The sequence below is a fragment of the Heteronotia binoei genome, chromosome 16 (assembly GCF_032191835.1).
Source record: "Heteronotia binoei isolate CCM8104 ecotype False Entrance Well chromosome 16, APGP_CSIRO_Hbin_v1, whole genome shotgun sequence".
In the NCBI taxonomy this organism is placed as follows: domain Eukaryota; kingdom Metazoa; phylum Chordata; class Lepidosauria; order Squamata; family Gekkonidae; genus Heteronotia; species Heteronotia binoei.
The window spans coordinates 48,569,593-48,588,085 of NC_083238.1; the positions used below are offsets into that span (position 1 = coordinate 48,569,593).

General features: G+C 43.6%; 1 protein-coding gene across 1 annotated transcript in view; it reads left to right on the forward strand.

Annotated features, from left to right (window-relative positions):
- Nucleotides 1-18,493, forward strand: part of ALS2 (alsin Rho guanine nucleotide exchange factor ALS2) — a 99,411-nt gene that overhangs the window by 42,666 nt on the left and 38,252 nt on the right. The window contains exons 10-20 of the mRNA XM_060257038.1: nucleotides 299-470; nucleotides 2,434-2,614; nucleotides 4,400-4,465; nucleotides 9,441-9,603; nucleotides 10,679-10,810; nucleotides 11,104-11,232; nucleotides 12,300-12,370; nucleotides 14,561-14,627; nucleotides 15,502-15,704; nucleotides 17,483-17,548; nucleotides 18,280-18,378. Coding sequence (XP_060113021.1) covers nucleotides 299-470; nucleotides 2,434-2,614; nucleotides 4,400-4,465; nucleotides 9,441-9,603; nucleotides 10,679-10,810; nucleotides 11,104-11,232; nucleotides 12,300-12,370; nucleotides 14,561-14,627; nucleotides 15,502-15,704; nucleotides 17,483-17,548; nucleotides 18,280-18,378 — 1,349 coding nt within the window. The remainder of the gene's footprint in view (nucleotides 1-298; nucleotides 471-2,433; nucleotides 2,615-4,399; nucleotides 4,466-9,440; nucleotides 9,604-10,678; nucleotides 10,811-11,103; nucleotides 11,233-12,299; nucleotides 12,371-14,560; nucleotides 14,628-15,501; nucleotides 15,705-17,482; nucleotides 17,549-18,279; nucleotides 18,379-18,493) is intronic.

An 18,493-nucleotide genomic window follows, 5' to 3' on the forward strand; every position in this document is an offset into this window, starting at 1 on the left:
GGAAACTTCCTTCTTCCCTGGAACTAGGGATTTTTTTTGGGGGGGGGGGGGGGACACAGAAATGGAGATCCGGCTGACTTGGCATCAAGGGTGTGTCCTATTATGCAAATGAGATCTTGCTGGGCTTTTTCTACCAAAAAGAAGCCCTGTGTGAAAACAGTGGTGATCAGGGGCGGGTGGCCTACAAAAAAAAAAAGGCCTGACTTACTGTAATTAAGAAGATGCCTGTGTAAATTAGCGTTAACTGTAATTTTTTCCCCTTAGATCTTTAAAAAAAAAAAGTTTGCCTTCCTTCCAGCTAGGGTATATAAGCAGCATGGCAGTAGGGGGAACGAACTGCTTGGCGTTGGTGGACAAAAACATTATGGGCTACATCGCCAGTCTGCACGAGTTGGCCTCGACAGAAAGGCAATTCTACACGAAGCTGAGTGCTATCAAATCACAAGTCCTTAGACCTCTCTTGGGGTTAGGTAAGGCATTTCCTCACAGCATCTTCTTCTGTACCTGACCAGCTTTTAAAGGATAAGTTCCTTTTTGTCTAAAGAGATCACCATTTATGGTTTTCTGTCTTAACACCGACTAAAACCTCTCTAACCAGGGATTCCCCTCTAAGTCACCTCTCTAACAAGGTGTCCCCCTCTATTCTAGCTGCTGAGAGGTTCAGATAAAGAAAAACCTGCAAGCTCCTTTTGGTCTCCCTTTAGCACTGTGTTAGAGCTCCTGCTGTTTCAGGACATAACACTGCTTCTGTAGCGCTTAATATACCAGAAGCTTCCCTGCCAGGCAGGCTGCTGGGTTCGAAGGGTATTGCTGCATTATAAAAGCACCAGCAGCAGCAGAATTCCAGACTTCTTTTGCTCATTCAATAGACTGACCCCCTTTGCTACACACTTGCTTTCTTCACGGCCACCCAAATTCTCCTTTTTGTCAAGTCACTTGTTGAGAGATACATACGCACCACGAGGAAAGGAACTGCCAAGATTAGGTATAATTAAGAACCGTACATTTTTACTTGGCAGCAGGAAAATCATGAAATAAGATCCATGATCCTAGTAATGTCAGGCATTATTGGGCTACATAGAATAAAATATGGCTCAATTGGCACCTCTTTTGGCTTATTGTATCAACAGTTGTTCTTGGTGTATATGCATATTCGTGTCCTTTTGACCACCAAAGAAAGCGCAGGGTTCCAAAACATTTCTGGGCTGCTTTACTGCGACTGTGATCTTTTTGGATGCCACTAATTTTTGGATAGTCATTTGGTTTTTTGTAATGTACATTGAAGACTGCTTAGTCTGGTGGTTTCAATCTAGAGCAGGAGTGGCCAAATTGTGGCTCAGGAGCCAAATGTGGCTCTTGAAGCCCCTACCCACCTGTCAGCTGTCTTGGAGAAGGCATTTCTCTGTTTAAGTCCCTTCTCCAAGTCAAGCCAGCTAGCAGCTTGGAGATTGCATTTAAAGTTAAAGTTGCTTTCTGCTTCTCTCCATTTATTTTCCTTCCTTCCTTCCTTCCTTCCTTCCTTCCTTCCTTCCTTCCTTCCTTCCTTCCTTCCTTCCTTCCTTCCTTCCTTCCTTCCTTCCTTCCTTCCTTCCTTCCTTCCTTCCTTCCTTCCTTCCGTCTTGTGGCTCTCAAACATCCAATGTTTATTCTATGTGGCTCTTAAGTTAAGCAAGTTTGGTTGCCCCTGAGAGGCTAAATACAAGGCCTGTGTTTTTAATTTGTATTTTAAATGCACTGTACAATAAATTGAATTTGTTTTGTTTAATTCATTTTCACGTTGTTTCTGCTCAGACTTCGTGGTACCTAATTTGGGTTTTGAGGTGGGGTTTTAGGCTGGGTTTTTCTACCCAGCTTGCTGGGATGGTTTTGGGTCAGCAGTAGCTCTCATAGGAGTTGTCCTTGAAAGGTCAGCTGCTGTAAGAGCTCTCTCAGCCCCACCCACCTTACAGGGTGTCTGTTGTGGCGGGGAGGGGGGAAGGTAAGGGAGATTGTGACTGCTCCGAGACTCTGAGATTCAGAGTATAGGGCCGGATATAAATCCAATATCTTCTCCTCCTCCCCCTCCCCCTTTTTTGTGCACCCAGATTCTCCCCCAAGATCCTCATGCATCTCAATCTCTTGCTACTCTCCCTCTTTTATCCAGTCAAACAGCGTATCTCTTCATACTGCATGGCATCTAAACTGTTTTGTGCTGCTAGTCTATAGTGTGGTGACTGTTATTCTTCTGTCTGATGTATGAGTGCATGTTCTGGTCGGGGAATCAAAATCTGTTCATTAGTTAAACAACGTTTTTGGAATCACGCCTAAAATTAGCCTTTGGTTTGATAGAAACGGGAATTAATCTTGGTGGACAATTGAAGCGGTAGGGTTCCTGCCTGCTGATATACTTATGCACCATTACCTAGTATGACAGATCTTTTTTAACCCGTGCAGACAACTTGGGCACCGTATCGACCATCCAGCTCCTGCAGGAAACAGCAAGCACGTTCAGCAAGCTGTGCTACCTGACTGGCCAACACGGAGCCTCCTTGACCAGCTTTCTCCAGGGATCAAAAGAGGCAAAGAATTTGGCTATTGTGAAGCACTCAAGCCTTCTCTTGGAAAGTTACACTGAGCAAGTATCTAATGCTGATCTTGTATTATCTAGAGGATTACTGCGTAGCTGAAGAGAAGTTATAACAGAGGAGAAAATGAGATAAGAAAAGCTGTTTGAAGCTTTGTGTTGATTATCTAAATTGCTGACTCATGTTCTGAACCCTGGGAACCAAACGACACGTTCCACAAAATGGCAAGGTCAGACTTGCAAGTGAAGGGGTGACATTTTAGTTTTTGTGGCCCTTCCTCATGTCACACTTCAGAGGAAAAGGCGCCTGGTTGTGTTTGTGGCGAAGTTAGCGCTGAAATTAAACGATTGCACATTTTGAATGTTCAGAAATAAATGATAACATACCGCTGGGTGGAAAAGTGGAATGTTAACACTGCTGCTTAGGGTTCCCAGACCCTTGGTCCAGGTGGGGGTTCCCCCCAGTTTTCGGGGTTCAGCCCACTGCCAACCAACTGGCCACCAGGGGAAGCCCCACCCCCAAACAGCTTCCTCATGCAGCAACATCGCTGACATGATGGCAGCACACGGAAGTGATGTCATCATGCTGGGGATGTCACGTGGCAATGCTCTAGCATTTTGGGTTAAAACTTTATGGTTACCATAGAGTTTTGCCCCAAATGCTAGAGCGTTTCTGGCATTGCCCCACTCGCAGCACTCCTGGAAAGCTGCTTCCCATCCCCTGCTGGCATGGGAAGTCATCTGGCAACCGTACTGCTGCTCCTTCCTTCAAGATGCAGCCCACCAAAGCACTCACAGTGAGAAATTTCTGTTAATTTCGCTGCAGCTCATCTTGATCAGCAGCTCCTAACCTTTTCAGTGTGGTGACCCTCAAACCCAGATTTCCTTGGTATGGTGACTCATTCAGGGCTGGCCCAAGATACTCTGTGGCCTTGGCACCCCATCTAGTCCAGCATTCCAGTTCTATAGTAGCTAACCAGATGTTTTTGAGAAACCAACAAATATTCCACAAAGGGCACAGCTTTCCCCACTATGAACCTCCAGTAGGTGGCATTCCGATATGCACAGCCTTTCCTATGGAGGTTACATTCTAGCCTTTTAAAAATAACTCTTTATTTTAAGTTTAGCTTATAACAACAAGAAGAAAATAAAAATGCAACAGCAGTAGGTTAAACACAGTAGTACAGTCAAGGTACATTTCAATACTGGGTCTATTGTACATAAATGCTTTTTATAGAGATCTTACCATTTGTTCTAGGAGCCCCGTGGCGCAGAACGGCAAGCTGCAGTACTGCAGTCCAAGCTCTGGTCACGACCTGAGTTCGATCCTGGCAGAAGCTGGGTTCAGGTAGCCAGCTCAAGGTTGACTCAGCCTTCCATCCTTCCGAGATTGGTAAAATGAGTACCCAGCTTGCTGGGGAGAAAGTGTAGATGACTGGGGAAGGCCGTGGCAAACCACGCTGTAAAAAAGTCTCCCAAGAAAATGTCATGATATGATGTCATCCCATGGGTCGGTAACAACGTGGTGCTTGCACAGGGGACTACATTTACCTTTTTAGCATTTGTTGTATTCATTTATGAACACAAATCATATGATAATTTCATGGCCATTGTTTACTTCATAATGTCCCATTCTCCATATATTCTAAATAAGGCAGCCATATATTTAAAACATTCCAGTCTTTGTCTACCCTCTCCTCCATTACTCTTCCCTAAGATTCTCACTTGCTCAGGACAATCCGGGCAGTTGGCAGCCCCAACCCAGCAAGTTCACAAGGGTATTTTAAATTTGAAAGTCAATTTATACTCACTTTTTCTTCCACTTATTTGGTTTAGGTATTGTACTTCCTTGACAAACTTCATAGTGATGGGAGGATTTGCACTTCTGTCCAAACCAGCAATGTAAGTTAAAAGCTCAGCACTGTTGATGGTGATTGGTGTGTCATGTCTGCAAGCCTCCTAATTCAAATCCCTAGCAGTTTGTGTTAGCACTGCACAGTGTCACCTAGAGGAGGAAACAAAATCTGACTTTCACAGACTCAGTCGCCAGCAATTTCCTAGGCTTCCCAGGGTTCCTTCTTGAGTGAAGTGATAGAGTCAGAGTATTGTTTCTGTGCAGGCTTCTTAAATGTTCCGGCTTTGATGTTCACTTTACCAACAAAGGAGATGATGCCTTTGCACTGTTTTCCTTTCTGCTGTCCAGATCTTTTCCCTTTCCTCCCCCCACCCACCCCTGTACCAGATCTCTCTTGTAAACTCTGGAGCACATAAAATAAAAAAAAGTGCGTGCCTCTAGGCATTCTGCTCTCTGTTGTCATGGTCAAGGCGGGTTTTTTTGTAGCAGGAACTTATTTACATATTAGGCCACACACCTCTGATCAACCTTCCAAGAACTTACAGGACTCTTCTTACAGGGCCTACTGTAAACTCGTGGAGGATTGGCTACATCAGAGGGGTGCGACCTAATATGCAAAGGAGTTCCTACTCCAAAAAAAGCCCTGGTCATGAGTGGTGTGTGATAATGTATAATGGCAGAATGGGTGAATGGAGATAAGATTGTGCCTTAGTTCAGCACCAATATCTCTCTTGAATACCATACCAAGTTCCGTAATATGTGAAGCAAAGTGTCCCTGATTTATTACAGTGGTAAGATTTATTTATTTAGTCTTTTATCCTGCCCTCTCCGCAAGCAGACTCAGGGCGGCTAACAATCAATTCTGACATCTACAATTACAATTTAAAGACAATATTTTTGTTGTTGTTCAGTCGCCCAGTTGAGTCCGACTCTTTGCGACCCCATGGACAAAGTCACGCCAGGCCCTCCTGTCTTCCACCATCCTCCGAAGTCCAATTTAAAAAACATTTTATGGTGCTGTTCAATGTCAGTATAGGCAGGATCTTTCTTTCCTCTGACAGTGATCCTATAATGACTGTAGTTCCTCAGCATAATTCTTATGTGTGCTGTAGACATCTGTGACATTTGTGAGCTGCATATTTTTAACCTGTGTTTTAATTTTGTTGATTGGACTATCACAGTGTGTGTCCTCAACAGCCTACTTGCTGCCTTGCTTGCCATTTTGATTCTTGAGGAGATGCAGCAAGATAGAAATGTGTTAAATTAATAAACAGTTCATGTGACAACAGTAAAAGGTTAAAGTTTAGTGGGAAAAGGAGCACTGCATATATTTCAATTCCCTCCCTCCTCTGACCCAGAAAATTCTTATTTCCATGTGGTTTCAACATTTCTGGAAAGTTACATCCTTTCTTTCTAGAAATACTGTTTTTCATCCTTAACATGGTCTTGAGAGGAAAGGAATATATAGATGGATTTGCAAGATGGATATATTTGCAGACCGTCAGTGCTCTGCTAGGTGTAAAGTGCCCTCCTACAAAAGGATAGTGTATTTTGAAACCTGTGTATAGATGGAAGGAGCCTGAATAGCAGAGAAGCTAAGCAAGGTCAACCATTGTTAGTTTTTGGATGGGTGACTCTCCCCCCCATAGGAAGATCTGGGTTGCTTTGCAGAGGTAGGCAACGGCAAACCACCGCCTCATCACACTCATCATGCAGAATCAACATGGAGGCAGTTGCAACTTGACAAAACTTATTCTATTAGAGATGGAAGGAAGCAAATTTAATATGAAGTCTAAAGTTCTGCCACAATTAGCAATCCATACTTAGCCATTATAGTAATATCGGGTATTGTACAAATATAATAACTATCTAATATCAGCTGTTGTATATAGTAATTAGTGCCATAAGCAGGTCTTTTTTTGAGCAGGAACACACAGCAACACAGTTCCTGGTGACTTGGCATCAGGGGTGTGTGGCCTACTATGCAAATGAGTTCCTGCTGGGCTTTTTCTACAAAAAGCCCAAGTGAAACAATTGTGACATCAGGGGGTATAGTCTAATAAGGAAATGAGTTCCTGCTGGGCTTTTTCTCCACAGAAAAGCCCCATGTGAAACAATGGTGACATCAGGGGTGTGTGCCCCAGTATGCAAATGAGTTCCTGCTGGGCAAAGCCCTGTGTGAAACAATGGCGACATCAGGGGGTGTGGCCTAATATACAAAGGATTTCCTGCTGGACTTTTTCTACCCAAAAAACTGGTCATAAGCTATGTCTCGTCTCTTACCAGGTACTAGTTGCATTCTTTATTAGTATTTCGAAAACCACTGAAACGTTCGTTCCGGATATCAAAGCCCGCAGGAAACATTTCTGTGGGTAACGGTTCTATATTTAGCATGCCCAATTCATACAATGAGATCTTTTTGGCAAGATAACAAATGCCGGCGGTTAATGCTATCAGACGGTCTTCTCTGACTATTCCTCAGGATCTCCTTTTAAACCATTCAGCTTAAAAGAAAAGAAGAATCTCCCCAGGATCCCTCATTGTCAGGCGCCATTTCCCTTTTTTGAGATATTAGCCGGGACTCGGGGCGTTCAGCACTTCTGATCCTCCTTGATGCCAGTCTTGTGCCTTCCCAAGTTTGCACTCAAAGCACTTTAAAAATGCAAGCCATCCAGATGGTTAGTCTTAGCATTTGAGAGAAAGGAATTCTCTGATAGAGGATCCTCCCCCCCCCCTTCAAGCTGGTTAGAAAATGAGGAGTCGAGGAACTAGGCAAGGTACCTGCCTTTGATGTTGCCAAGGCAGCACCTCGTTAATCATGTAGAGTGGCCCTGCTGTTTAGTTCGGTAAGCTACTCCTTTGTTCCCAAAGCTTTGATTTCCCCCGTCTTCTGTGCCTTTTGCTTGTTCCTTTCCAGATTTTTTTTTTTACAAAAACTTATTTCATCACTGTTATAAATACATTGATCGGGACATATATCGTTGCACAACCGAGAGGAATGGGGGGAAAGTACATTCGATGTTTAACCTTGCATTCGGGCGTAATGTCCTTTGAACATATTTCCCGCTACTTTGAACTCGCTGCCTCTTGAAAAATCTCACTGAAAAGTTAATAAGTTCCGTTGGGGGGCGGGAGGGACACAATATGGCTTCCTAATTGGAACTTCCTAGAACTTCCTTTAGCAATGCAGTAAATATACTTGGACGTTGATTTATTTATTGCAAGTTTTCTAGTTTCCTTTCCAGTGCATGTACAGAACAATGCCATAAAGTCCCATAGATTTAAAATGAATATAGGCAAAAATGAATGCCAGCAAAAAGAGCAAAATGGGCCAGCGGCTTCAGAGATTGGCCATGATATGAGGGAGCCAAAAGAACCACTGATGAGAGAGCAGGAGCTAAATCTCTGGGGCAGAGAGCAAATGAGCGATCAAGAGAGAGTGTGCATATATAATGGAGGCCAACGTAGCATTCACTGGGGATGGAACTTGAAGTATGGTTCAGTTGGGAAATCTTCAGGGCTTTTTTTGAGTAGGAACGCACAGGGACGCAGTTCCAGCTGGCTTGGGATCAGAGGGTGTGGCCTAATATGCAAATAAATCCCTGCTGGGATTTTCCCTACAAAAAAGTCATGTGTGAAACAATGGTGACATCTGGGGTGTGGCCTAATATGCAAATGAGTTCCTGCTGGGCTTTTTCTACCAAAAAAACCCCTGGAGATCTTAAAATTTCAGCTATGAGCAATGTAAGTGGCAATAAGTGTAGTTACGAAGAGTTGGCTTTTATGCCTTGCTTTTCACTTTATACCCTGATTTTCACGCTCACCTTCCCTTCCTCTCCCCACAACAGACACCCTGTGAGGTAGGTGGGGCTGAGAGAGCTCTTGAGAGAATGGTGACTAACCCAAGGTCACCCAGCTGGCTTCATGTGGAGGAGGAGTGGGGAATCAAACCCAGTTCTCCAGATTAGAGTCCGCCACTCTTAACTACTATACCACACTGGCTCTCATACTGTCAACACACTGGCTTAATGGTAGCTTCAGCACGTTTTCCAGCTAGAGCTATGCTTTTGTTATCAAAGTATGGCATATTGCTTCTCCCCCTGTTCCTTTTGTGGAAGTTGTTTCAAAAGGAGAGGAGATAAGCTACCCACCCCTGTATCCTGGCCTAAACAGTGTTCTAAAGCAGGAGTCCCCAATCCCCGGGCCATGGACCATTACCAGTCCTGGCCTGTTAGCAACCGGGCTGTGAGTTGTATAATTATTTCATTATATATTACAATGTAGTAATAATAATAATAATATGACATTGGATTTATATCCTGCCCTCCACTCCGAATTTTAGAATCTCAGAGCAATTCACAATCTCCTTTACCTTCTTCCACCACAACAGACACCCTGTGAGGTGGGTGGGGCTGAGAGAGCTCTCACAGCAGCTGCCATTGCAGGGACAGCTCTGCGAGAGCTATGACTGACCCAAGGCCATTCCAGCAGCTGCAAGGGGAGGAGTGGGGAATCAAACCTGGTTCTCCCAAATAAGAGTCTGCACACTTAACCACGACACCAAACTAATAAAAATAAAGTGCACAATTGTATTATCCTGAAACCATCACCCCCCCACTCCTTTCCTAGTCCATTGAAAAATTGTCTTCCACAAATCCAGACTCTGGTGCTAAAAAGGTTAGGGACCACTGTTCTAAAGAAACGTGATGCAGTTATTCTACTTAAAGCTAAGCATACCTGGACGAGAAGCAGCCTAGGAATAATATATAAGCTACTCTGAGCTCCTTGGACGAAGGGCAGAGTAGAAACTAAGCGCACAAATAATTCTTCACAGTGATTCCATTGCCAGCGTAAAACCCTGCTGAATTCTTCCTCTCTTTGTACTTGACAAGAAAACGAATTTTTCACCCTCATTGGATTTGCATCTCTCTCCAGCGGTTTATGATTCCACTGAACAATAATTGTATCTATTTTAGCACTGAAAGCAAGGCTTCTAACACACACCTGTCTGTTTATCTACAGGGATTTCTTAAGTAAAAACCAAGCTTTGCTTCAGGATTTGTCGGAGACAAATGAGGAAGCTCACCCCTTGGTGGAGGTGCTGAACGCTTTATTTTTCTTGCCTATCAGAAGACTTCAGAATTATGCCAGAGTTTTGCTAAAGCTCGCTACTTGTTTTGAAGTGGTAAGTTGTCGGATACAAAGCCTTCAGTTGGAATGTTCTTTGGTTCCTTGAGGGTACAGTTTCTAGAACCGGGCTGGGAAATACCTGGAGATTTTAGGGTGGAGTCTGGGATGGGCAGAGTCTGGGGAGGGAAGGGACCTTAGCTGAGTATAATGCCATAGAGTTCACTCTCCAAAGCAGCCACGGGAACTGATCTTGGCCCTCTGGAGATCAATTGTAATGGCATGTGATCTCCAGGTGCCACCTGGAGGTTGAGAGCTGACAAAGCATGTCCTTGAGAGCCAGTTTGGTGTCGTGGTTAAGTGCACCGACTCTTACCTGGGAGAACCGGGTTTGATTTCCCGCTCCTCCACTTGCAGCTGCAGGAATGGCCTTGGGTTAGCCATGGCTCTCGCAGAAGTTGTCCTTGAAAGGGCAGCTGCTGGGAGAGCCCTCTCAGCCCCACCCACCTCACAGGGTGTCTGTTGTGTGTGTGTGTGTGGGGGGGGAAGGTAAAGGAGATTGTGACCACTCTGTGAGATTCAGAGTATAGGGCGAGATATAAATCCAATATCATCCTCCTCGTCCACCTCCTCCTTTTCTTCTTCTCTTCTTCTTCTCCGCTCATCAGGGGTTTTTTGAGCAGGGACGCCCAGGAATGCAGTTCCGGCTGGCTTGGCATCAGGGGGTGTGGCCTGATATGCAAATGAGTTCCTGCTGGTCATCTTCATAGTACCCTCGAAAGCCAGTGCATTATAGTGGTTACACTGTCAGACTAGGATCTAGGAGGCCCAGCTTCAAATTCTCTCTCTGCTGTGGAAGTTGGATGGGACATTTTGGGCTCATCCCAGACTCTCACTCTACCCTAGGTGAACTCTGTGGCATCAGTTACTGCAAACCATCAAGCAATTCACCTTTCTCGCGTTGAGACGCTTCACCTGTCACCTTGTGCTACCCAGGTTGCGTTTACTATGACTAGATTGACCTCTTTGGACTTGCAATATCTCCCTTTTCCAACAGTGGCAGTATGAACTCGTAATATAATGTTGAGCTAAGTCTCCAGAACCAATCTTGTTTTGTTTCTCTCCCTCCATAGACTTCTCCTGAATACCAGAGCCTTCAGGATGCCAGTTCTTGTTACGAATCCCTGGCTGTCCATCTTGGCAGGAAAAGAAAAGAAGCCGAATACACCCTGAGCTTCTGGAAAACCTTTCCAGGGAAAATGACAGTATGTTGACAGCCGCTGACTCTTACCACAAGCCCAGCACCTCATGCTTCCATTAGTTTTAACACAGCAGTCGCCTTCCCCTTCCACATCTGCTTATCATCTGTTAGCACTCCCAGTTTCAGAAAGGATTGTCTTCAGCCTTTGTAGCTCAGTTTTCTCCCATTGGAGCATAATCGTGACGGATACAAGTTCAGCCACAGTCTGCACGCATCCCTTGAACTGATGATATCAGGTTTGTATCGGTCTGCCATTGACGAGTCAATTTGTGGTGATCTCTTTCACTTTAATGGTAGGACTCCTTGAGGAAGCCGGAGCGACGGTTGATCTGTGAAAGCAGCAATCGAGGAATGTCTCTGCAGCATGCTGGGAGGTTCTCCGTGAACTGGTTCATCCTCTTTAATGATGCTCTGGTCCATGCCCAGGTGAGCTCTCACTTGGCGTGTGTGTGAAGTGCTGTCAAGTTGTTTCAACTTATGGGGGGCTCTATGAGTTAACGTTCACCCAAATGCCCTGCTGTTCAGCCTTGCTCAGATCTCATAAGCAAGCTATGGCTTCCTCAATTCAGTCGACCCACCCCATGTTGGGTCTTCCTCTTCCTGATGTCTTCTGGGAGAACCGGGTTTGATTCCCCTCTCCTCCACACGCACATGCTGGAATGGCCTAGGGTCAGCCATAGCTCTCGTAGGAGTTGTCCTTGAAAGGGCAGCTTCTGGTAGAGCTCTCTCAGCCCCGCCCACCTCACAGGGGGTCTGTTGTGGGGGTGGAGAAGATATAGGAGATTGTAAACCGCTCTGAGATTTAGGGTATAGGACGGGATATAAATCCAATATCATCTTCTTTTCCTAGTATTATTGTCTTTTCCAGTGACTTGTCTTCTCATAATGTGACCAAAGTATGGTGGTTTGGTCATTTTAGCTTAGAGGGAGAGTTCAGGCACTGAACTAGAATTATTTCTGTTCTGTCTGGCTGATAACATGAAATACTAGACATTTTACTGGGTGGTCAACTTCTGCTCTGCACCTGCACAAAGTCAGCTCACACCAGGATGCAAAGAGAAGGCAAGGAGAAGCCTGCTTATCTCTGAATAATTCTGATGAGTGATAGTCCATAATCTGGTGCTTAAGCAGAACAAGCATGGTTATTATGAGCGAATCTGAAGACTGAAACTGCAGTTATACCCCGCCCTTCTCTCTGAATCAGAGACTCAGAACGGCTTCCAATCTCCTATATCTTCTCCCCCCACAACAGACACCCTGTGAGGTGGGTGGGGCTAAGAGGGCTCTCACAGCAGCTGCCCTTTCAAGGACAACCCCTGCCAGAGCTATGGCTGACCCAAGGCCATTCCAGCAGCTGCAGGTGGAGGAGTGGGGAATCAAACCCGGTTCTCCCAGATAAGAGTCCACACACTTCACCACTACACCAAATTGGTGTAGTATAATACGTAATAATAATAATACAAAGTTTTTCCTTTTGTGTCTTTTTTTTGTAGTTCTCAACTCATCACATTTTTTCCTTGTCCACACTCTGGGTGGAGCCTGTTTCTGAAGAGTCTGGTAATATGTAAGTATTTCTGGGCCCTCTTTCAAGTTACAGGTTATTAGCGTTTTTGTGGAACTTTTTTTCTTTTTAAAATAAAATCCTAATCCCCTTGACGTTCCAGCGCTGTGATGCTTTTGTATCATTTGAGATGTCAGAGTAATATCATTTGACAGCAGTGTAATGATACCGGAATAACATATTTAGATATATTCTGGAGGTGGTCATGTTGGTTTGAAGCAAGAGAACAAAGTCTGAGTCCAGTGGCACCTTTAAGACCAACAAAGTTTAATTGATTTGATCTTGGCACTTAGAGCTGAATTATTTCTATTCTAATTGGAGATGTTCAATTCTGTCTGAAGAAGTGTTGCATGCACACAAAGGCTTATACCTAGAATTAAACTTTGTTGGTCTTAAAGGTGCCACTGGACTCAGACTTTGTTACATTAAAATCTAACACTTCTAGCAAGTGAGGTGACACTGTTATCAGCAGCATATTTAGCCCTTTCAGAACATTTATTGGTTGGTGCAGCAATTCTTAAAGAGAAGTATTTGTTGAGGATGCTCATGTACTTTTAAAGCAGGGGTGTCAAGCATGCAACCTGGAGGCCGAATCAGGGCTCCTATCAGGTCCCTGAGCAACTGGCTGTCATCTGTTTTCTTCTCCCTCTCCTGCTTTCTTCTACATCACAGCTTGCTTTGCCAGGCTTGCTCAATTGCAGCGGAGCTACAGAGCAAAGCTTCTATTTTCTCCATTGGCTGAGGCTCCTCCTTTGGGGAGGAAGGTGAGGGGGAGAGCTTGCTTCAAAGGAAGCTCTGTTTCCTTCCTTCTCTAGGGGACCAGGAGGGGGAGGAGCCTCAGCCAATAGAAGGCCCCCAAGCAACTGGCTGTCATCTGCTTTCTTCTGCATCACAGCTTGTTTTGCAAGGCTTGCTCAATCACACAGAAGCTACAGAGCAAAACCTCTGTTTTCTCCATTGACTGAGGCTCCTCCCTTGGGGAGGGGGGGACGGGATAGTATCTCTTAATTGTACAGCAGAGTTTCTGAGTCAGTCCTCTCTCCTTTCTATTGGCTGAGGCTCTTCCTCCTCCTGGTCCCCTGGGGAAGGAAGTCAAGAGCCAGAGCTTCCTTTGCCCAGTTCCCTGGATTGCACAGAAGCGATACAAAGAAAGCACCTTGAAGGCCAACGAGTGCTAATATCTCTGCTACCTGTCATTACAATTTATGACACACATGACCCAGCCCAACATGGTCTCATTTATGTCAGATCTGGCCCACATAACAAATGAGTTTGACACCACTGCTCTGAACCACTGCAGGTTGTTCTATAGTTCAGTATAACTTCTACAAAGAATAGCCTTGCAAGAGTGTCTTGTGTCTAGACAGGCAGAAATAAGGTGGTTTCGATAACTTATAGACATTGGAAGCAAAATCGCAGCTATGAGATTGGGTATCATACTCAGCATCCTGAGAATGCATGAGTTCACAGCTCGTGCACGTAGGAAGTTAATGTCTGGAAATAAATGAGTAAAGTGTGATGAATTCTCAGAAGCATGAGGAGTGGCTGAATGGGAATGACAGAATCTGGGGGCAGGTTGGGGTGGGTAGCCGTGTTGGTCTGAAGCAGTTGAACAGAGTTTGTGCCCAGTGGCAGATGTACCTGAAGAAGTGTGCAGGCACACAAAAGCTTATACGCAAAATTAAACTTCATTGGATTTAAATGTGCCACTGACCTAAAAAGAATTTAGGGGTGTAACACAAGTAAAATAAAATGCACCAAGCTTTAGCTAAATTTCATCAATACCATTTTATTTGCAAAGTCCACCCTAAATTATGTGGTGAGGCCAGGATAGAACATATGTTGATAGTTTCTGTGAGCACTTTATTACAATTGATTTTCTGTTTCCTGTGCATTCTTTAAGCAAAATCTTTTGTCCGGAATATAGAAAGCAAATTAACTTTTGGACATTGATCTAATGGGCGCTTTTTCTCTTGGCCAGGTGCAAGAAGAAAGAGAGGTAGGAAAGTGCTGTAGGAGGCCCATAAATTTGTTTTAGTTTATATTTTTGTTGCCTGTACTAGCAATGCTTATTTGTTAAGTTTTTTAAAAATCTTATTTCTTTCTCTTTGTCTCTGTTTCATAGGCAGAACTAAGTTAGTTTATTTCTCTGGCTTGCAGTGTTCTGAACATTATTTTCTGTTTTCCTATCAGAAACGGTTTGAGAATCACCGCTCCTGAGGAGCAGTTCATTCTTATTTCATCAACACCACAGGAAAAGGTAGGCAAAGAGGCTAATTTGTTAAGCTAGCTAGGTGGTTAGTTTCCCATAGATTACTTTCCTGAGCCAACGTCAGTCATTTTCCTTAGCCATTCTTTAATAGTTACGGGATGGGTACATAATCTGATCTCTGCTTCTTTTTCACTGTAATTATGCTAATTGGTAGGGGGGGCAAGTGTGTAGTATGGATGATATCAATATTCAGTCTCCTGCAGGGCTTTTTTTTGGCAGGAACTCCTTTGCATATTAGGCCACACCCTGCACTAAGAGCCCTGTAAGCTCTTGAAGGATTGGTTACATCATGGGGGTGTGGCCTGGTCTCCTGCCATAGGAAAAGGAAAGGACTGAAGTGTTCATCTTCAAGTGATGGCTGGTGACCAGGGCTGCCAGACCTGGAGATTTGAGGGTGGAGTCTGGGAGAGAGGGCCATAGATTCCACCCTCCAAAGCATCCGTTTTCTCCTGGGGAACTGATCGCTGTAGTCTGAAGATGATAGCCAAGTGCTTGTTGACCCCAGTGGTTTCACTGCAAATTCCTTCTTTTGAAAAAGTTCAAGGAATTTTTAAGTGGTGAGAAAGATGGAAAGAAAAGGTGGCTCTGCATGGCAAATAACATAAAATTGCATTTGATGGTCTTGAGACTTTTGAAGTCCTGTGGGGTTTTTTTATTATTACAGTTGCATCCATGATTAGTCCTGTGGGGTTTTTTTATTATTACAGTTGCATCCATGATTAGTCTTGTGTAGGTCTATTGGGCAAACTTGGTGCTGTTCTTGAAGCCTTCCGATAACAGTAACTGGGTGGGGGAAGAGCGGGGAACAAGGTAATGCAAAGAGAAGACCAGTACTTGAATACTTTCACTGCAATTGTTTCAGACAAAGTGGTTGAAAGCAATAAGTCAAGCAGTGGACCAGGCCTTAAAAGGCACAACTGACTTACCGCCTTACGTGAGCGGTGGAAATCTTCAGAGGCAAGAACCCCCCATTTCCCGCAGCGCAAAATACACTTTTTACAAGGATCCTCGGCTTAAGGATGCCACATACGACGGACGATGGCTTTCTGGAAAACCACATGGAAGGTGAAAATGTCCAAATTCTTGTATGTATGTGCCTGATAAGTGGAAATTGCCTAAACTTACCTCAGATAGTAAACAAAAGCGCATTTTTAAAAGTTAGCAACTCTTTTGTTGATGGCAGCAAAGCTCTTGATTGCCCAATATTGGAAACGAGATGTGTCCCCTAACAAACAGCAATGGTTGACCAAAGTGTGGGAAGTAGCAGCTCTAGATAAATTAGCTATACAAATAAGAGTATTAGACATACAACAGAAGAACAATAACTTTATTGAGAAATTGTTTCCTTTCTTTAATTATATAAATTTAGAAGAAGATTTTGAAAAATATATTCCAAAAAAGTATATTAATTTTTCATATTATTGAAGATTCTTTTAAATTACAAATTATAGGTTATTTATTGAATGATAATGTACTATAAACATGGGTGAAATGTGTAACAGTGGAAAACAATAAAAGGGTTTAGAGGCGCTCTACTTAATATGAATGATAATTATGCCATGACTATAATGTACGTATATCATTGTAAGTATTTGTTGTTCAGTGTGTATTTTGAATGTTGGTTTTGGTTGAAAAATTAATAAAAAGTTTTTAAAAAAAAGTTAGAACATAAGAACATAAGAGAAGCCATGTTGGATCAGGCCAACGGCCCATCCAGTCCAACACTCTGTGTCACTCAGTGGCAAAAATTTTTATATATACACACACACTGTGGCTAATAGCCACTGATGGACCTGTGCTCCATATTTTTATCTAAACCCCTCTTGAAGGTGGCTATACTTGTGGCCGCCACCACCTCCTATGGCAGTGAATTCCATATGTTAATCACCCTTTGGGTGAAGAAGTACTTCCTTTTATCCGTTTTAACCTGTCTGCTCAGCAATTTCATCGAATGCCCATGAGTTCTTGTATTGTGAGAAAGGGAGAAAAGTACCTCTTTCTCTACTTTCTCCATCCCATGCATTATCTTGTAAACCTCTATCATGTCACCCCGCAGTCGATGTTTCTCCAAGCTAAAGAGTCCCAAGCGTTTCAACCTTTCTTCATAGGGAAGTGCTCCAGCCCTTTAATCATTCTAGTTGCCCTTCTCTGGACTTTCTCCAATGCTATAATATCCTTTTTGAGGTGCGGCGACCAGAACTGCAGTTGGATAAAATATATTTAGCATTCTCTAACCCTGAAGTCTGAAAGCCAAATGACGACTGTTCGTTTGTTTTTGAAAGCAGCAGTAGTCCTATATATTAGTCTCCACATATGCCCTGGAGAACACTATGATCTGGCACGCAATATCTGCTGATCATCCCTGGCCCGAAGGACTTCTGACTAGCCTTGGCCAGGGCCTTTTCGGCCTTGGCCCCAGCCTGGTGAAATCAACTCCCCTTAGAGATCCGGGCCCTTACTGAATTGTTGCTTTTCGTAGGGCCTGTAAGACGGAGCTATTCCACCAGGTATCTGGTTGAGGCAGCGGGCGACCTATCCCATTAGCTGGCCCTATGCTGCGATACCACCTCTGCTGAAATACTGATTTTATGCTATCTGATGTTTTGAGACTTTCAATATATTATGATTTGCCCAACAGAGCCACTAAATTGTATTGTTTGCTTTTATTGGTTTTAATTGCTGTTTTACTGTTTTTAAAATGTTGTTATCCACCCTGAGCCCATTTGAGAAAGGGCGGAATATAAATGATCTAAAATAAAATAAATAAAAATAAAATACATAAATGGAGTTACGATGCTCCAAGTGACAAAATAATCTTATCTGTTGTGCTCTGTATATTGCAGAGGAATCTTAAAATGGCCGGATGGAAGGATGTATTCTGGCATGTTCCGAAATGGCCTGGAAGATGGGTAAGGACAAAGAGCAGGACCGGTTGAAGGGGGAAGGGGGGGCCTGTTTACTGTTAAACAAGGTGCTACGTGATCTATCTTTACTTGTGTGGAGGGAAGAATCTGTGTTGATTCTAGATGCTTTGCAGTACAAACTTATCACTTTATACAGTTAGCCTGGTGGGGACCAGAAATAAATCTTGTGCAGGTTGGAAAATGTATTTGAGGTTGCTGCATAAAATGAGATGCTTAACTTTTTGTGTCTCCCATATTTTCATAACAATTGTTCAGTGGATGGAAGTTCTTTGTTGCCTTCAGCCTGAATGTTGAGGATATTTGCTGTCTTTCCAGAACTGATTATTTATACATCAAAATATACATGGCATTTTGGAGTGTTGTCAGAAATACAAAACTCCTTGAATCCAGTGTGAAACAAGCAAAAAATATTTACAGAAACAGATTAACTTGCAACCAGTGTAAAAGTACACCCACTACTTTTCAGCTTCTTGGCTAGGAAAGTCACTGGCATATTTTATTTTCTGTCAGTCTTGTTTTTTCAACAGTAAGACCTGTACTGGATTTTCAGTGCTATCCCCACCCCCCTGTGTAGAGAGAGAAAGGGAGAGAGAAAAGAGATCCACTGAATTCAGTAGCTCTTGTTAAGTTTATAGATGTAGCTGTAGGGAAAAGTATTAATTGCCGAGCTATATTTCCCTCTTAGTTGTTCACCTCTGCGCTCTTCATGTTGACAGGCACGGTGAATACAAAGTACCAAACAAAATGTTGAACAAGAGTGACCACTATGTTGGATACTGGAAGGAGGGCAAAATGTGCGGCCAAGGAGTCTACAGGTAAAATAGATATTGCAGATATAACTTGGAAGGCTATCATGTATGGTCAGAGAGAGACTAGCTGTTAGTTTGAATCATTTATCTCATCACCTTGCAGCCGAAACATCTATAAAAG